The sequence below is a fragment of the Arvicanthis niloticus genome, chromosome 20 (genome assembly GCF_011762505.2).
Source record: "Arvicanthis niloticus isolate mArvNil1 chromosome 20, mArvNil1.pat.X, whole genome shotgun sequence".
Lineage (NCBI taxonomy): Eukaryota > Metazoa > Chordata > Mammalia > Rodentia > Muridae > Arvicanthis > Arvicanthis niloticus.
Genome location: NC_047677.1, coordinates 50,208,221 through 50,225,534, shown reverse-complemented (window position 1 = coordinate 50,225,534; position 17,314 = coordinate 50,208,221). Strand labels below are relative to the sequence as shown.

General features: G+C 49.5%; 2 protein-coding genes across 3 annotated transcripts; one reads left to right on the top strand and one right to left on the bottom strand.

Moving 5' to 3' along the window:
• Flot1 (flotillin 1) lies at positions 1-9,561 on the top strand. 2 transcript variants are annotated; one of them, XM_034524469.2, is made up of 13 exons: positions 1-303; positions 605-661; positions 913-988; positions 1,070-1,160; positions 1,353-1,496; positions 1,627-1,746; positions 2,231-2,326; positions 2,510-2,662; positions 6,557-6,738; positions 6,832-6,877; positions 7,377-7,514; positions 7,667-7,831; positions 9,301-9,561. In XM_034524469.2, exons 2-13 carry the CDS (start codon positions 619-621, stop codon positions 9,331-9,333), a joined length of 1,287 nt encoding a protein of 428 aa, XP_034380360.1. In that variant the 5' UTR covers positions 1-303; positions 605-618; the 3' UTR covers positions 9,334-9,561. The 2 variants fall into 2 exon arrangements, with proteins under 2 accessions (XP_034380360.1, XP_076772901.1); XM_076916786.1 differs by lacking the exon at positions 1-303 and adding an exon at positions 417-480.
• Positions 9,562-11,214: 1,653 nt separating this feature from the next.
• Tubb (tubulin beta class I) lies at positions 11,215-14,708 on the bottom strand. The gene is made up of 4 exons (XM_034524258.2): positions 14,430-14,708; positions 13,031-13,139; positions 12,586-12,696; positions 11,215-12,450 (listed from the first exon to the last, which is right to left on the bottom strand). The coding sequence occupies exons 1-4, from the start codon at positions 14,484-14,486 to the stop codon at positions 11,393-11,395; spliced, it is 1,335 nt and encodes a 444-aa protein (XP_034380149.1). The 5' UTR covers positions 14,487-14,708; the 3' UTR covers positions 11,215-11,392.
• Positions 14,709-17,314: the final 2,606 nt, after the last annotated feature.

Below are 17,314 nucleotides of genomic sequence, written 5' to 3'. Positions count from 1 at the left end.
GGGGCTTCCAGGCCACTGCTTAGAGCAAGGCGGGGTGTTGGGGGGAATGTCTGGCATCCCCCTGGGCTGCCGAGAACTGGAGTGCTGCGGACCCGAGCGGGGCCTGCCGGGAAAGGGGCGGACCGAGGGGTTGGGAGGGGGCGGGGTCGCGTTTGTTGCTGCAACAGGGTGCGGCCGGGTGGGGGGCGCCAGTGCAGCTTCCACTAAACCGGGTGTCTGAGCAGTCCCCACCCCGTTCTGGGGCTCTGCGGGTCTCCGCGCTTCCCCAGACCCCAGTGGGGTTGCTTATCGGCGTTCCGGAAGGTGAGAGGGGTTGGGAGGCGGAGCCTTGGGCGACTGAAGAGCCTGGAGGCTGCGGAATTGCTGCAGACCCCTGGGCGCGGGAGAGCTTTGTGTGGTGGAGGGGCTAGGGGGCGCGGTGAGAGGAAGACAGCGAGAACCAGCTGGCACGGAGAAAGAAGTCCCTGGGGGCAATCTTAGGTTTGTCACAGGGGCGCTCAAGGGACTGGGCGGTGGCAGAGGCAGTCGGTGCTCTGGATAGGAGGGGGAGGAAGTGCCACAGGGCCCCTTCCCCTCTGCAAAGGCTTTCTTCTATTCCCTGCAGCTGCAGCTTCAACCATGTTTTTCACTTGTGGTCCAAATGAGGCCATGGTGGTCTCCGGTAAGTCTCCTCCCAGCCAGTGACACTCACCACCCACCTCCTTCTTTAAATCTGACCTCTGCCCCCTGCCATCCGCACCAGCTTCCCAGCCCCTACGTTCTGCCCACGATGGCCACAAACCACCTGTGATTCCCAGCTTCCAAGGCATAGAATGCACCCTCCTCAGCATCCAGAATCTTCTTATGGGTTTTCACCTTTTACCCCATGGTCTTTGGCTCAACCATGGTCACATTATGCATGTGACCTTACAGGGTTCTGCAGGAGCCCCCCAGTCATGGTGGCCGGAGGCCGAGTGTTTGTCCTACCCTGCATTCAGCAAATCCAGAGGTAGGTAGCAACCGAACCCCGGGAGGGGAGCCCATTTTCCTCTCTACTCTTTCTCTTACTGTCTGCTCCTTTCCCCCCTAGGATCTCTCTCAACACACTGACCCTCAATGTCAAGAGTGAGAAGGTTTATACCCGCCATGGGGTCCCCATCTCAGTCACGGGCATTGCCCAGGTGAGGCTCTCAGAGCCTTCCTCCCCAAAGCCCACCCCCACCTTCCTCCTGGCCGTTTCCTCTGACCGTGGACTTCTCAACTCTGTCTTTCCGCTGGTCTCACCTTCAGCCGCTGCCCCCAAGACACCTAGCTCTTCCTCCTCCTCTCCTTGCTTCCACTGTCATCCCCCTTTATCTCTTCTATGGCTGCAGGTGAAAATCCAGGGCCAGAACAAGGAGATGCTGGCAGCTGCCTGCCAGATGTTCCTGGGGAAGACGGAGGCGGAGATTGCCCACATTGCCCTGGAGACACTGGAGGGCCACCAGAGGGCAATCATGGCCCATATGACTGTGGAGGTGGGACTGGGGGACAGGAGACCTGGGTTGGGGTGTCAGGATGAGAGGTACCAGAGGACCATGACAAACCAGCTTACTTGTGACAGATGATGAATCTGACTCCCCTCTTCCCACTGTTCTTTCTTTGTAGGAGATCTATAAGGATAGACAGAAATTCTCAGAGCAAGTTTTCAAAGTGGCCTCCTCTGACCTAGTCAACATGGGTATCAGCGTGGTTAGCTACACTCTGAAGGACATTCATGATGACCAGGTAAAAATAGTCAGATGAGGCAGACTTAGTGGCTGGAACCTATAATCCCAACACTGGGGTGGGGCCGGGGTGGGGGCCTAAAGCAGTAGGTCATCTGGGCTATGTATGAGTTCCATTCCAGCCTGGGCTACATAATGAATTCCAGGCTAGCCCTTTCTACAGGGTGAGATCCTGTCTCAAAACAAACAGCCTGGTGTGGTGGTGCAGGCCTTTAATCCCAGCACTCAGGAGGCAGAGACAGATGGATCTCTGTGAATTGGAGGCCGGTCTGGTCTACAAGATTAGTTCCAAGACAGACCTGTATAATAGACCTTATCTCAAAAAAACAGAAGGTGGTTAGTGGTAGATCAATGATCCAGCCTGGGGTGCTGCTGCCCCGGCTCCACCCTTATATCACAAAACAAACAGAAGCCAAGACAGTTGGTCCTTCCTCCTTCCTGATCCTGTCTCAAACCCTCCTGAGACTTTTTTTGCTCTCCCACAGGATTACTTACACTCCTTGGGGAAAGCTCGCACAGCACAAGTCCAAAAAGATGCTCGGATTGGGGAAGCAGAGGCCAAGAGAGATGCCGGGATACGGGTGAGGGAGATGGGGCTGCTCAGTCACCACTGGCTTGCTAGACTCCCAGGGGACAAGGGCACAGGGGGCTTGGAGGGTCCAGCTGAGTGTGGGTGGCCAAGCTGGGTCAGCAGGGGGTGGCGCTATAGAGTCTGGCAGAGAGCAGACCCTTACCCTTTGGCCTTCCTCGCTAACCTGACCTAGGAGGCTAAGGCCAAGCAGGAGAAGGTATCTGCACAGTGCCTCAGTGAAATAGAAATGGCCAAGGCACAGAGGGACTATGAGCTGAAGAAAGCCACGTACGACATCGAGGTCAACACCCGGCGAGCACAGGCTGACCTGGCCTATCAGCTGCAGGTAAGCACAGGTGTCTATGCCGCTTGCAAATGACCCTTCCCATTTCTCGTTTGTATTAGGAGAGACTTTGATCTTTGCTCTGATTCTGGTACCCCGTTTTTTTTTGTTGTTGTTGTTTTTTTTAAGATTTATATATTTATTTTATGCATGTGAGTACACGGCAGCTGTCTTCAGACACACCAGAAGAGGGCATCCCATTACAGATAATTGTGAGCCACCATGTGGTTGCTAGGAACTGAACTCGGGACTTCTGGAAGAGCAGTCAGTGCTCTTAACCACTGAGCCATCTCTCCAGCCCCCAGGATAGCCCATTTTTGACCCTTTTTCTTGGTATGATAAAAGCCATTAAAGCAGGGACTCAAAATTTAAACACCTGTACATGTATGTGTATCTGCACATACATGTAGACTGGAACATTCAGCTGAAACCCCAAGACAGACAGACAGACAGACAGAAACTCAAGCAGGGACTAGAAAGATAGCTCTTTGATAAAGTACCTAGTGGCACATATAATCCCCACACTGGGGAGGCTGAGACAGGTGAGTCTTGGGGGATCACTGATCAACCAGGTTAGCATAATCATTGAACCTCAGCCTAAGGAGAGACTCAGAATATAAGGCAAGTGATGTCTGATGTCTGAGGAAGAGTGACATTGTAAGCTGTCCTCTGGCCTCCACAAACACACATGTGTATATCTACACATACATGTAGACTCGAGTATTCAGCTGAAAACCCAAGACAGATAGACAGATAGAAAGATAGAAAGGCAGGGAGGCAGGCCATAAATAAATGTGATTGATCAAGAAGTAGACTGTGGCTCTCTGTTCAGAAGAGAAGCCTCTTCTCATGTACACAGGATACCCCAAAACTTTGGTGATCAAAAGAGAAGGTGAGGAAGGAAACAGCCTTGAAGGATGGAAAGGGAGCCACGGGTGGCCCTTTACCTTACAAGAAGGTATAGCTGGCCCCTGTCATTCATGCGTTGCACATTTGAGGATCTGCCTGCTCGCCAGGATTTATGGGTAAACCGCAGGTCAGTGCCTGCAGCATTTGCTGTGTATGCTGGATGCAGAATGTTGAAGAATTCTAGTTGGCTGATGCAGCCTCCAGATAAGCTCAAACACAAACGTGCTGCCTTGTGTCTGCACTCAGGCTGCTGGCTGTTTCGCCGGGTATCATTAACGGCATTTCTGGGTTTTGTTAGTGATTTTGCTGTTTAAAATGACTCTTGGGACTGAGAGTACTGCGCGCGCGCACACACACACTTACACTAAAAGGATTCAGATAGTACTGAAGTGCTTTGTGGAGTCCCTTAGCACTAGAGGCTAGGAAGTACCTTATGGAGAAAGTGTGTGTTGTTAGGTTAACTCTGTTCAGACATGAATTACAGTTGGCTTCTGTTCCACACTAATGCATCAGCTTTCTTTTTTGTTGTTGTTGTTCATCAATCAGTTGTTTTTGTATTCTTTTTTGTTTGTTTGTTTTTTGGGTTTTGTTTTTGTTGTTTTTTGAGACAGGGTTTCTCTGTGTAGCCCTGGCTGTCCTGGAACTCACTCTGTAGACCAGGCTGGCCTCAAACTCAGAAATCCACCTACCTCTGCCTCCCAAGTGCTGGGATTAAAGGTGTTCACTACCACTGCCTGGTGGTTTTGTATTCTTTTGTTCTTCGAGACAGGGTTTCTCTGTGTAGCCCTGTCTGGTCTGGAACTTACTCTGTAGACCATACTGGCCTCAAACACAGAGATCCACCTGCCTCTGCCCTGGAGTGCTGGGATTAAAGTTGTACACGATCATGCCCTGCTTGCTTGTTTGAGACAGGGTCCTCACAAAGTAGCCTAGGCTAGACTCAAACATGCAGCAGTCTTCCCATTTCAGCCTTTTTTACTGCTGGGATTACAAGTGTGTACCACCATGCCTAGCTTAAAAGGTATCTTTAAACAAAATTATATCAAGTAGGTGATAAAAAAAAGTATAGACTAGGCTGTTCAGAAATCCTGCCTCTGCCTCAAAGTGCAGGGGTTAAAGATGCTCACTGTGGTGGCACACACCTTTAATCCCAACACTTGAGAGGCACAGGCAGGTGAATCTCTATGAGCTGGAGGCCAGCCTGGTCTACAGAGCTACACAAAGAAACCCTGTCTGGAAAAACAAACAAAAAAAGATTTCTTTTTATGTTATGTGTTTATGTGATGAGTGTTTTGCCTACATGTTTATATCTGCACCATGTGCATGTGTTCAGGCCCAGTGCCTGTGGAGGTCAGGAGAGAACATCTGATCCCCTGGAATTGGAGTTACAAATCAAATGGTTGTAAGATGCCAGGCAGGTGCTGGGTGATGAACACAGATCCTTTGTAAGAGCATCCAGTGCTCGTAACTGCTGAGCTTTTTCTCCATCCACCATTACGTTTAATTTAATTAGATTTATGTATGTTCAGGTCAGAGACAACCTGCTGCAAAAGCCAGCTCTTTCCTATCATGTGGTTCCCCCAGGCTCAAACTCAGGTAGTCAGGCTTGGAGATGGATGCCTTTATGCCCTGAGGCATTTTAGCTAGTTCAAAATCACATCAAATTTGAAGCCAGCTTGGATTCTGTACTTTTAAGGTTCTACAGAGTGACAACACCCTACCTTTTTTTTGTTTGTTTGTTTTGTTTTGTTTTTGTTTTGTTTTTTCGAGACAGGGTTTCTCTGTGTAGCCTTGGCTGTCCTGGAACTCACTCTGTAGACCAGGCTGGCCTCGAACTCAGGACAACACCCTACTTTAAAAAAAAAAAAAAGCTGGAGAGATGGCTCAGAGATTAAGAGCACTGCTGCTCTTCCAGAGGTCCCAGGTTCAATACCCAGCAACCACATGGTGGCTCACATACCATAACCATACTCCCATGAGATTCAGTGCCCTCTTCTAGTATGCAGATGTACAGACAACGCACCCATATACATAAAATGCATAAATAGATAAATATTTAGAGATGGGTGGTGGCACATGCCTTTAATCTCAGCACTAAGAAGGCAGTTGGCCTCTGAGTTTGAAACCATCCTGGTCTACAGTTGAGTTCCAGGATAGCCAGGGCTACATAGTGAAACCCTGTCTGGAAAAGCCAGATGAAGAGGAAGAAGAGGAGGAGGAGGAGGAGGAGGAGGAGGAGGAGGAGGAGGAGGAGGAGGAGGAGGAGGAGGAGGAGAGAGAGAGAGAGAGAGAGAGAGAGAGAGAGAGAGAGAGAGAGAGAGAGAGAGAGAGAGAGAAGTTTGAATACACATGACCTCTGGAAGCTGGTTATGGCAGTTGCTTCTAGAAAGGGAACAAAGAGGTTTGAGGCAAGAGGTGGAAGGAAGCCACTTTCTATGAGTCTACTTTTCCTTTTGAGTTTATTTTGTTCCTTATTTTGTGTGCAAAAGATTAAAAAAAAAAATCTGCTGGCAGGGTGTAAAAGGCAGTACTGGGTATTGATTGAGCTGTCCTGGCTGGCATTGATGGTGGCTTACTCTTAAGAATGGCGGCAGAGAGAAATGGAGACATGAACAGGACTTCAGAGGTAGATTATGATCACGAAGGCTCTGTGCCTTCAGGACCCTCATACTATAGAGAGTTGCTCGAGAGGAAGACCTGAAAGGGACGCTTTGTCCCATCCCAGGGAGGGCAGGTACCAGCCTCATCCATTCTGATGCTAAGTCCTTAGCCTAGCTGCTCTGAGAAGTCACAAGGCCACAAGGTGGTTCCCAGGCCTTGGATTGATTCTGTACTTGAAATGGATCCCACTACCCAGAAAACTGAGCTGACCAGAAAAACAACTTCCTGGGTCTCTTCCATGTTGTACCCCACCGATAGCGCTGGCTTTTCTCTCTGACTCGGGCCACCTGCTCCCCAGCTATGACTCAAGTGCCCCTTGCTCCCTAGGTGGCTAAAACGAAGCAGCAGATTGAGGAGCAGCGGGTGCAGGTGCAGGTGGTTGAGCGCGCCCAGCAGGTGGCAGTGCAGGAGCAGGAGATCGCCAGGCGCGAGAAGGAGCTGGAGGCCCGTGTGCGCAAGCCTGCGGAGGCTGAGCGTTACAGGCTGGAGCGCCTGGCGGAAGCAGAGAAGTAACGCCCCCTTCCTGACCCAGCTCCTGGCCCCTTCATGCTCATAGTCAGAAAAGGCGCCCTGGTAACGAACCGCTTCTCTTCTGTCCCCAGGGCCCAGTTGATCATGCAGGCTGAAGCCGAGGCTGAGTCTGTGCGGGTGAGTTGGGGCATGGCTTCTGATTGACACAGGGAAGGTCTTTTCAGGGTTTCTTATTCTCTGTTGCTTGTTTTTGGATTTTTGAGGCAAGACTATTATTGTGTCACCTTGGCTGACCTGGAACTCACTGTATAAACAAGATGGCTTCAAACTCAGGGAGATCCACCTACCTCTGCCTCCCACGTACTGGGATTCAAGGCACTCACAACTGAACCCTGTTGTTGCTGTCCTCCTCCTCCTCTTCCTCCTCCTCCTCCTCCTCCTCTTCTTCCTCCTTCTCCCCTTTCTCCTGTTCCTCCTCCTCCTCCTCCTCTTTCTCCTCTTCCTCCAATGGTGGGGGGGGGGAAGGTGGTGAATCTTGCCAGTGTGGAGGTCAGATCTCCTGGAGATTTTAAGTAAGATTGTTGGCCTTACTGGCAAAAAGCGCCTTTACCATGAGTCTTGTTGGCCTCAGAATTTTGGTATCCTTAATGAGTTGTCTGCCCTGTACCCTCTACAGATGCGAGGGGAAGCTGAGGCCTTTGCCATAGGGGCCCGTGCTCGTGCCGAGGCTGAGCAAATGGCCAAGAAGGCAGAAGCCTTCCAGATGTATCAGGAGGCCGCTCAGCTGGACATGCTTCTGGAGAAACTGCCCCAGGTCTGGAGATGGGTGGAACTCTGAGAGGAGGGGTATAAGGTGAAGTTAAGTGACTAAGGGAGTCATTAGGGATACCAGATATAAGGCAGGACCGAAGAAGTTGTGGGGTGAATCTGATGGATGGTGTGGTCATAGCTATCTCTGCCTACCAGGTGGCAGAAGAAATCAGTGGTCCCCTGACCTCAGCCAATAAGATTACGCTGGTGTCTAGTGGAAGCGGAACCATGGGGGCATCCAAAGTTACTGGAGAAGTACTGGACATCTTAAGCCGCCTGCCAGAGAGTGTGGAGAGACTCACAGGCGTCAGCATCTCCCAGGTGAGGGGATGCAAAGTGTGTGTGTTACTGAGTACCTAAGCTGTGTGACACAGTAGGCTGAGTGCTTAATGGGCATCCGGGAGCCCATGAAGTTAAGTTCAATTCCCAGAACCCATGTCAGGTCCTTGCTTGGCTAGTTCCCGGCCAGTGAGAGACCCTGAGAACATAGAATGCTTGGGGAACAACAGCCAAAAATTATCCTTTGCCCTTCACACACAAGTGCACGTGCACACACAAAAGGACTATCTCCAACATGCTAAATGATGTATTCCCCATGGCTGGGAAGCAGAGCATCAGTCAGGCCAGCCTTCTGTAGCCTGTGTGCCTGGGCACCAGAGGAGAGCAAAGAATTGTCTCACTTCCTGGCATGTCATCATTTCCCTGGCGTTTACCCATCTGTGAGTTATAGCAAATGTCGGAATGATGTAAATCACAGCCCCCTGACAGTAAGTGACCTGTGATGGATTGCATCGTTTTAAAATTATATTAAAGAGCTGGCCATAGCTGGGCGGTGGTGGCACATGCCTTTAATCCCAGCACTTGGGATGCAGAGGCAGGAGGATTTCTGAGTTCGAGGCCAGCCTGGTCTACAGAGTGAGTTCCAGGACAGCCAGGGCTACACAGAGAAACCCTGTCTCAAAAAAACAAAACAAAAACAAACAGACAAAAAAAGCTGGCCATGGTGGCACCCCAGCACTCGGGAGGCAGAGGCAGGAGGGTCTTTTGAGTTTGAGACCAGTGTGGTCAAAGAACAAGTTCTAGCACAGGACTACACAGAGAAACCCTGTCTCAGAAAAATTTAAAAAGCCAAAAAACCCCAAATTGGCTTAACTACCCTCCTTGCTAGGGTGTTGGGAAATTGTTTGCAGAGTACTTAAGGCAGTGTTGGGCAAACCACAATAACGTGCAGCTGGGTGTTTGTTTAAAGCTTAATCTCAGCACTCAGGAGGCAGATCACTGATCTGAGTTTGAGGCCATCTGAGGCAATATAGGGAGACCCCGTCTTTTGGGGTTTTGAGACTGGCTTTCTCTTTGTGTAGCCCTGGCTGCTCTGAAACCCACAGGCTGGCTTTGAACTCAGAGATCTGCCTACCTCTGCCTCCCAAGTATTTCATCACCATCCCTCAGGACACCCTTCTTAAAAAATGAAACCATGTGTATATAAAAGCAGACTTCATCAAGCTGGGTTTGTTGGGGTATCCATGAAGCCTGAGCTAGGCTTTGAGCTAAGGAGTATGCAAGCTTAGTTCTAGTCCCTCCAACCTCTTCCGTGATGGGTCCCTATGGCTACATGGATATTTGGAATTTGCTATGTAGATCAGACTGGCCTTGGACTCAGAGATCCACCTCCCCTCAGCCTTTTCAGTGTCCTCCAGAACCCATCCTTCCAAATGGATGCTACAGAGAGCAGATGCTGGGTCACCCCCACCCCCACCCCCACCCACTGTCTCATCTTTTCTTTTCCCTAGGTGAATCACAACAAGCCTTTAAGAACAGCGTGAGCCCTCAGTCTTCAGTGTACCTGGATGTGTGGCCCAGGCTGTCTCATTGCATGGCCTTCCTGAGCATGGCCCCTGACGGTGCACGTCTCTCCTTGCCAAATAGTCTGTGCCTTGCCTTGGAGGGTTTGCCCTTCTCAGCCCATTGCCAGTGCCCTGCACCAAGACTTTGGTTATCTTCCTTCAGCCTATCCCAACTATTTAACTTCCTGATTAAACTAGACTGTTTGAGCTGGGTTATCTATACTTCTTTCCTCACCAAGACCAAAAGATAGCCCTAAAAACCTTGCTAAATAAATCAAGTATTGACACTAACAGCTAAAATACCAGTTTGCAGCATGCTGGAAGCAGAAGAGACAAGTTCCAGGCTAGCCTGGGTACCAAGAACTTTGTCTTTCCAAGTTGCCTGTGCAGATTCCTGCAATGAAGTTGATACTACACTCCTCCCTGGGCTCACAGGACTGGCCAGAGTCTGGTGACAAAACTCAAGTTATAGGGAATGGTGCCTACTGTATCCACATGTAGCCCTCAAACACCGTGCTCTACATATTAAATCCAGACCTATCGCACTAGGTGTGGAAGCTTCAGCCTAGTGTTAACAGGGAATCCAGCCTGAGCAAGTCTCAATAGTGTGACTACAGGTCACAAGTTAACCCCAGAGGGATGTGGGATATGCTGGAGGGTTGATGGTTGTGAGGGACTGTTTCCAGGATTGTGGGCAGCTTTTGAACCCATAACCCTCTGCTGAACGTCTAACCAGATGTGCTTTCCCCTGGATAACTGGGGATGTCACTCAGTGGTCCCCACTTCTGAAACTAGGCATGCCACATGTAATATCAAAGGTATTGGAGGCAAGGGCAGAGGAATCAATCACCTACTTAGGACCAGCCTGGGCAAAGTACACACTTCATTGAAAAGACCCTCAGGGTACAAGCTCAGGGACAGCATTTGTCAGGATACAAGCTCAGGGACAGCATTTGCCCAGCACATAGATCAATGCTCACTACCACAAAAAATCCAAAATTAAAATGTGGCTGGCTCTTGTAGCTTGCTTAGAATTTAAGTTAGAAGTTTTGTGACATCCAATGACCTTGGGAACAACCTGGGACCAACTTTACCTACTGCTGAATGAGCACACAGCCTCACACCTTTTTTTTTCCAATTCCCATTTATTTTTGGCTCTTGGGGCAATGTTGTCTTTTCAATATGGAAAAAAAAAAAAAAGCCAAGTTCAACACAAAATAGAAAGGAAATGACCAAACCAAGGGCAGGAGGAAAATTGGGACAAAGGTTCAAAGGTTAACCTCCCCCCTGAGGAGTGTCTAAAACACCCCGTGGTGGAAGCATACTTTCCCAAGTGTGAGGGTTAGGCAGGAATTGGTGTTCAGAGACCAAGGCCTGCTGCAACCCCCAATCCCCACGCACCAAAGGATGAGCAATACAGGGAAGACACCTCCAATGGCAGATTTGGCTTGGGACAGCTGGGAAGATATAAATGGAGATAATACTGTTAATACCTCTCCTGAGGCTGAGAGATGAAGGGGGGAGGGGGGAGAAGGCCCGCTTTAGTGGATTCCTGTGTCTAAATGGCCCTGACTGGAAAACTCCACCCTTCTCTTCCTGCTGACCTCTACCTAGTAGCCCTCCTACTCACCTTTCCCTGATCCACTACTTAGCTTTAAGATGGTTACTGAGTTCTCAGAACTGGACTGGGTTTTACACAAGATTTGGAGAACTCAGGTTCCTATTGGAAGAATATTGACTGGACAGTTATAAAAAAAAAAAAAAAAAAAAAAAAAGGTACCAGGAGGAAGCAGCACAGGGTAACACCCAGAATGTTAGAGATCTAAGTTTGTCAGAGTGTAAAGAGAAAGAAAGGAGACATTCCACAAACAAATATTTATTGAGTGCCTGACATGTGCCAGGCACTGTTTAACCCCCAATGAGAAAACAAAACGAAACAAAAACAGGACAGAGGCAGCAGAAAGAAACGGGAGGACAAAGGGCAGCTGGAGAAAGCTGAGGGAGCTAAGCAGCCTGAGGTGATGCAGGGCTCTCTGCCTTAGGCCTCTTCTTCTGCCTCCTCTCCGAAATCCTCTTCCTCTTCGGCGGTGGCATCCTGGTACTGCTGATACTCAGAGACGAGGTCATTCATGTTACTCTCGGCTTCGGTGAACTCCATCTCGTCCATGCCCTCACCTGTGTACCAGTGGAGGAAAGCCTTCCGGCGGAACATCGCCGTAAACTGCTCTGAGATGCGCTTGAAGAGCTCCTGGATGGCTGTGCTGTTTCCAATGAAGGTGACTGCCATCTTGAGGCCGCGTGGTGGGATGTCACAGACGGCTGTCTTGACGTTGTTGGGGATCCATTCCACGAAGTAGCTGCTATTCTTATTCTGCACGTTGAGCATCTGCTCGTCCACCTCCTTCATGGACATCCGTCCACGGAAGACAGCCGCGACTGTGAGGTACCGGCCGTGGCGCGGGTCACAGGCGGCCATCATGTTCTTGGCGTCGAAGACCTGCTGGGTGAGTTCAGGCACCGTGAGGGCCCGGTACTGCTGGCTTCCGCGGCTGGTGAGAGGCGCAAAGCCAGGCATGAAGAAGTGGAGACGGGGGAACGGCACCATGTTGACAGCCAGCTTTCGAAGGTCGGCGTTAAGCTGGCCGGGGAAACGGAGGCAGGTGGTGACACCGCTCATGGTGGCTGAGACTAGATGGTTCAGGTCTCCGTAGGTTGGCGTGGTGAGCTTGAGGGTACGGAAGCAGATGTCGTAGAGGGCCTCGTTGTCAATGCAGTAGGTCTCATCCGTGTTCTCCACCAACTGATGGACAGACAGGGTGGCGTTGTAGGGCTCAACCACGGTGTCAGACACTTTGGGTGAGGGCACCACACTGAAGGTATTCATGATGCGGTCAGGATATTCTTCTCGGATCTTGCTGATGAGCAGGGTACCCATGCCAGAGCCCGTGCCTCCACCCAGGGAGTGGGTCAGCTGAAAGCCTTGCAGGCAATCACAGCTCTCTGCCTCCTTCCGAACCACATCCAAGACAGAGTCAACCAGCTCAGCTCCCTCCGTGTAGTGGCCCTTAGCCCAGTTGTTGCCTGCCCCAGACTGACCTGGAATGTAGTGAGGGGAAAAATTTTTTTTAAAAAGCTTAATCACTAAGATATGGGAGAAACACGATACTCTTAATCTTTCAACGTTTGAAATAATTCCATCGGGAACACAGGAACCCGTTCCACATAACTCACCAAAGACAAAGTTGTCTGGTCTGAAGATCTGGCCAAAAGGACCTGAGCGAACGGAATCCATAGTCCCGGGTTCTAGATCCACCAAGATAGCTCGAGGGACGTACTTGCCACCTACAGGGATTCAAGTAGATGTTTGATCAACCAGCAATGAAATAGCTCAAATTTGGGGCCAATCATCAAAGTTGTCATTCCAGGCACTACCACCTGGTGGCAGTAGAGCTAATCTTTAGCCCTTTATGGTGTCTACAGGGAAAAAATGGGAATCATGCAGAGGGGTAACATATTTAAAAGTGTGGAAAAACAGGGCGTGGTGGTGCTGCCCTTAAAACACAACACACGGGAGGTAGACCCATCTATGTGAGTTCCAGGAAAGCCAGTGATGAATGAGGTCCCTGTCTCAATAGAGGGGCAGGGAGAAGTGTTAGGAGGGGATAACTGCCCTCACCTGTGGCTTCATTGTAGTACACAGAGATTCGGTCCAGCTGCAGGTCGCTGTCACCGTGGTAGGTACCGGTGGGGTCGATGCCGTGTTCATCGCTTATCACCTCCCAGAACTGCACAAGGAAGAGCAATGAGGCCTCAATGGCTCAAGTCCTAAGGGATGCCTCCCGCCCCTCATTTCAATTCCAGACATGTTCAAACGAGGCTGAGGTGTAGACACTGCAATCCCGTTATCTGCTTGCCGAACCTCCAGAGAACCTACGCCCTGGAAGGTTACAACCTTTGTGGGCAGGACGAGTGAAGGATGGTTCAAAAGGCCGGGGGTTGTAAGCATCTAAGTGGGCGGATTGGTGCCCACCTACTTGGCTCAGCACCCAGAATGGCTCCTGAAGCCAGGCACCGCCCTTCCAGGCCAGCACAAAAGAGGGTTGGGGGAGAAAGGTGCGGCCACTGCAGTCGCCCACCCCTTACGCGCTCCACGTGACTGCGGTGGCGGGCCGCTCCTCCAGCAAACCACAAAGGCGGGAGCAATGAGGGCGGGGCCTCGCCCGAGGGGCGGGGCCAGTACGCCCCCGCGGGCCGGGGCCGCATTGTCCCTGCGCGCCAGGGGCTCCAGCCCCGCCCCCAAAGGGTCCCACCCTTCGGCTACAATTTAGCGGCCACACTTCCTCCCTCCCCATCCCCCAGCTAGACTGTAGTGGCGCGCGCAGAGAGGGAAAAAATTAAAAAAAAAAAAAAAAGCCCCAAGGCCTCCGATCTTTATTCCCTCCTTTCTCTCTCCTTAGTCTCCCCGACACTCTATCACATACTTGAAAACCTCACACTTCCCTACTGCTACCCTAAGATCTCTTATAAGGGCAATGAAAAGTAAAAGTAGGCCCGTACAGAATCATTATCTTTAAAAATGCCTTGGGATGGCGGGGTCAAGGAAGGGAGTCTCCAAGTCTTTGTTGAGAGGTAATCCGCACCTGGGCACCTCTGCAGCTGCCCGCCAAACCTCGCCCCTTCCCCCTCCATTCTGTTCCAGTAGGGCCCTCTAGGCGGGGTGGGGGTGGCGCAAGGGGAAAACCTCGCCTCGGCTTTGTCTCCGATCGTTTCCGCATCCCTCCAATCCTCGAACCGTTAGAAAACCCCTTTTAAGACCAGCTCTTTACAGTCCCTCAGCCTCTCCTTTTCCTAAACTCAAAAGGCTCTTTTAATAGCTTCCCGAAAATGTGCCACGAAAAACATCCCCTTATTTCTCAATATCAGAGCGCTAGCTACAAATATGGGTCATATACGTGCAAAACTTTGAGGGGCCAAATCTGACCGGTGGAGAATGCAAACGCCCCGTGAACATTGCTCATGACTAACACATTATTTCTCATCCTTACATATTTCAGCTAAGATTTTAAAATCCTTACCTTAGCACCGATCTGGTTGCCACACTGTCCGGCCTGGATGTGCACGATTTCCCTCATGGCTAGGCTTTACTGTAATAAATTTTTTCGATGGTTCCAATATAGGTACCGAGAAAAGATAATTAAGGTTTTGGGTTTTGTTTTTTTTTTTTTTTCTTCTGGGCCGGTCTCAGACTGAAAGGATGGAACGTAGCCCCGGAGGCTGCAGCAGCGAGATGCGAGCACGACCGCAGGAAGATTCTAAGAGGCAGAAGAGGCCGGCGAGCGCAGGAGGGAAGGCGCGCAGGGCGGGGCGCGCGTTCGCGCGGCTGGGGGCGGGAGATAGGCGGGCGCCCGGGGTCGTAGACAAAGCCTACCCAACCAGTCCCTGATTAGACCAGCCGATCACGTGCCAGACGGCCATTGGTCTCAAAGCCAGTGGCGAGCGCAGTCCTTTTTGGGAGTTGTAGTTCTCTATTGTTGTCCACGCTGCAAAAAGAAGTTAGGAATGGGTGGGTACTGTGGGAGGATTAGGGGGTATCTTGTGTGTGTGTTGTTTTATTTATTTGTTTGTTTGTTTATTTACATTAAAAATGACCTTTCACAAGATTTCTATCCTCTATTCCTAAGAGAGGATTTGGTACTAAAAGAGGTTTGGGAATATATAGTAATTAGAAGATCAGAGGTGCCTGAGTTGAAAGGTGGGTTGGGCACGCCCTGCTAGCTGCCCACCGCAGTAGGTCTGAGAAGGCCAGACTGCCTAGCTCAGCAGAAAATACTGAGAACTGTGTCTGCCTTCCCTGATACACAGTATCTAGTTCTTTGTGATCCCAAGACAGGAATTTCAGTAAGGCACTGCTCCCTCCCATCCCTCCAGAAGAAAGAATTGCCCTTCTGTTTCCAAGGGAGTTGTCTCAAGGATTTTCAAAAAAGAAACAAAATTGCAAGGACCTTGCAAAAACTGCATGGAGCTGATGTGCCAAAAGAATGAAGGTGAATATAAAACGCTGGGTGAGGTTTGGGCCTTTAGGAGGACACTGAAGATATTCTAGTCATCAGTACAGACTGTGGAGTGGGCAGACTGAGAGAATGCCAGTCTTAAGACAGTGCCTCCCTCTCTCAGACACTAGCTTGAAGCAAGGGGTTTTTGTTTGTTTGTTTGTTTGTTTGTTTCCAGTTAGTTGATTTTATTCATGAGTCTCTGGCAATGTCCAATGTCCTGGAACTGCATGGGGAGATGAGAATTGAATGGGCTCAAGTCAGAGCCAGTAAGCTTCTCTTTCCCTGGTGCTCGAAAAATACTAAGTATCCTTAAACGTTTAAAGGGATACAAAGTGAGTAATTAGAATAAGAGCAGGAATGGTTCACAGAGTTAGTCCCCGAATTCTGACTAGAAGACAAATTCAAGGTCAGAGTGGGCTACCTAGAGGATACCTGGACAGCCTGATGTATGCTTTAGGTTTAGTCTCTAAATGAACAAATAGAAAGGAAAAGTTAGATTGTACCTACTCAACCACCCAGGCAATAGGGAGGTTGGGGCAGAAGGATCCTTGCACTTTGGAGGCTAACCTGATCTACAAAATGAGAGCCTGTCTTGGAAACAAAACATACGTGGGGCTAGAGAGATGGCTCAGCAATTAAGAGCATTTGTTGTTTTCAGAAGAACAAGTTCAATTCCCATCAACTATCCATAACTCCATGTGCCCTTCCCCCAGCCATGAGCAGGCCTGAGAGACCTTGTTTACCACAACAGACCAAGTGATAGGATCTAGGTGGAGTTACCCACGTTGGCAGCACAGAACTTGGGCTTGCCTTGAGATTTCTCTGGCCCAGACCAAGAATGGATTATTGGATTATCCCACCCATCTCCGGCTTAAACCAGAAAGGGTTTTGGTGGGGCCTTTCCCTTTAAATTGAGAGCTGAACATTAAAACTTTGAGCCTTGATCGGAGAACTTTGTCTTGGCCTCATCTCTTCTCATCCTCCGTTCCCCTTCATTCCAAGTCCCCCTTTCAGGTGAACCCAGTTAACCTGTAGCCACAGGCACCTACAACTCCAGGTCCAGGAGACCCAACACCCTCTTCTGTACTTGGCAGGCTTGTGGCACACAAGTAGTACACAAACATACGTCCAAGCAAGCCACTAATACACATAGACAAATACCTCTTTAAAAAAGAGAAACAAAACAAACTGTCTGGAAAGCAGTATCTAGAATGTAATCATGTAGGGAGGTGTGTTGGCTCAGAGAGAGAGAGGTGAGTTCAAGACTAAGCTGGTAAGTTAGTTCTAGGCTAGCAGAGGCACATAGTGAGAATCCTCTGGCTTAAAGAAAAAAAAAGGCATGCAATCAGCATATAGCTCAAGTCATCTTTTAAATAAAAGAACATTTAAATTGCATTAATATTCCTTTATTCATTAAAAACACAATATTTCAATTTTGGTTATGCTACCAATGAAAGTGACTATTTTGTGCTACTTGAGTTTGTCCCATTTACCGTAGGAACATGGGTAAGTCATCCAACTAAAAGCTTCAAACATTGGCGATTTATTGTGGACATATTGGGAAAACCAATGGGAAAGAACTTTAACCTATACAAGCCACTTTTCTGAAATACTTGCAGGTTTTTTTATAATGAAATAAATTATTATACCTTTCTCCTCTTTTGAAAGATGACTACAGACAGGTTTTAGCAAAACAGTTTGCTTTATTTAGCATCTTCCATTTGGGAAGATGAGCTCAAAACGTACGTCATTTTATATATTCGTTGATACATACATACATATATATGGAAGAAAAGACAAGTAAACAGTCCAAATCAAAAGGAAATAAAATCCCTCTGCAATGGGGAGTTCTAAGGTGCCACGCCTACGGGCTGTTTTCCAATCTGCAGCCTTCAGCCACGACTGCA

What these genes read in the sequence shown, in the direction of transcription:
- Flot1 (XM_034524469.2), top strand. Translation starts at nt 619, where the DNA reads ATGTTTTTCACTTGTGGTCCAAATGAGGCCATGGTGGTCTCCG. An exon ending in TGCATTCAGCAAATCCAGAG is followed by an intron (nt 989 to 1,069) that starts GTAGGTAGCAAC and finishes TTTCCCCCCTAG; the next exon opens with GATCTCTCTCAACACACTGA. An exon ending in CAGTCACGGGCATTGCCCAG is followed by an intron (nt 1,161 to 1,352) that starts GTGAGGCTCTCA and finishes CTATGGCTGCAG; the next exon opens with GTGAAAATCCAGGGCCAGAA.
- Tubb (XM_034524258.2), bottom strand. Translation starts at nt 14,486, where the DNA reads ATGAGGGAAATCGTGCACATCCAGGCCGGACAGTGTGGCAACCAGATC. An exon ending in GCAACCAGATCGGTGCTAAG is followed by an intron (nt 13,140 to 14,429) that starts GTAAGGATTTTA and finishes TTCCTTGTGCAG; the next exon opens with TTCTGGGAGGTGATAAGCGA. An exon ending in ACCAGACAACTTTGTCTTTG is followed by an intron (nt 12,451 to 12,585) that starts GTGAGTTATGTG and finishes ACTACATTCCAG; the next exon opens with GTCAGTCTGGGGCAGGCAAC.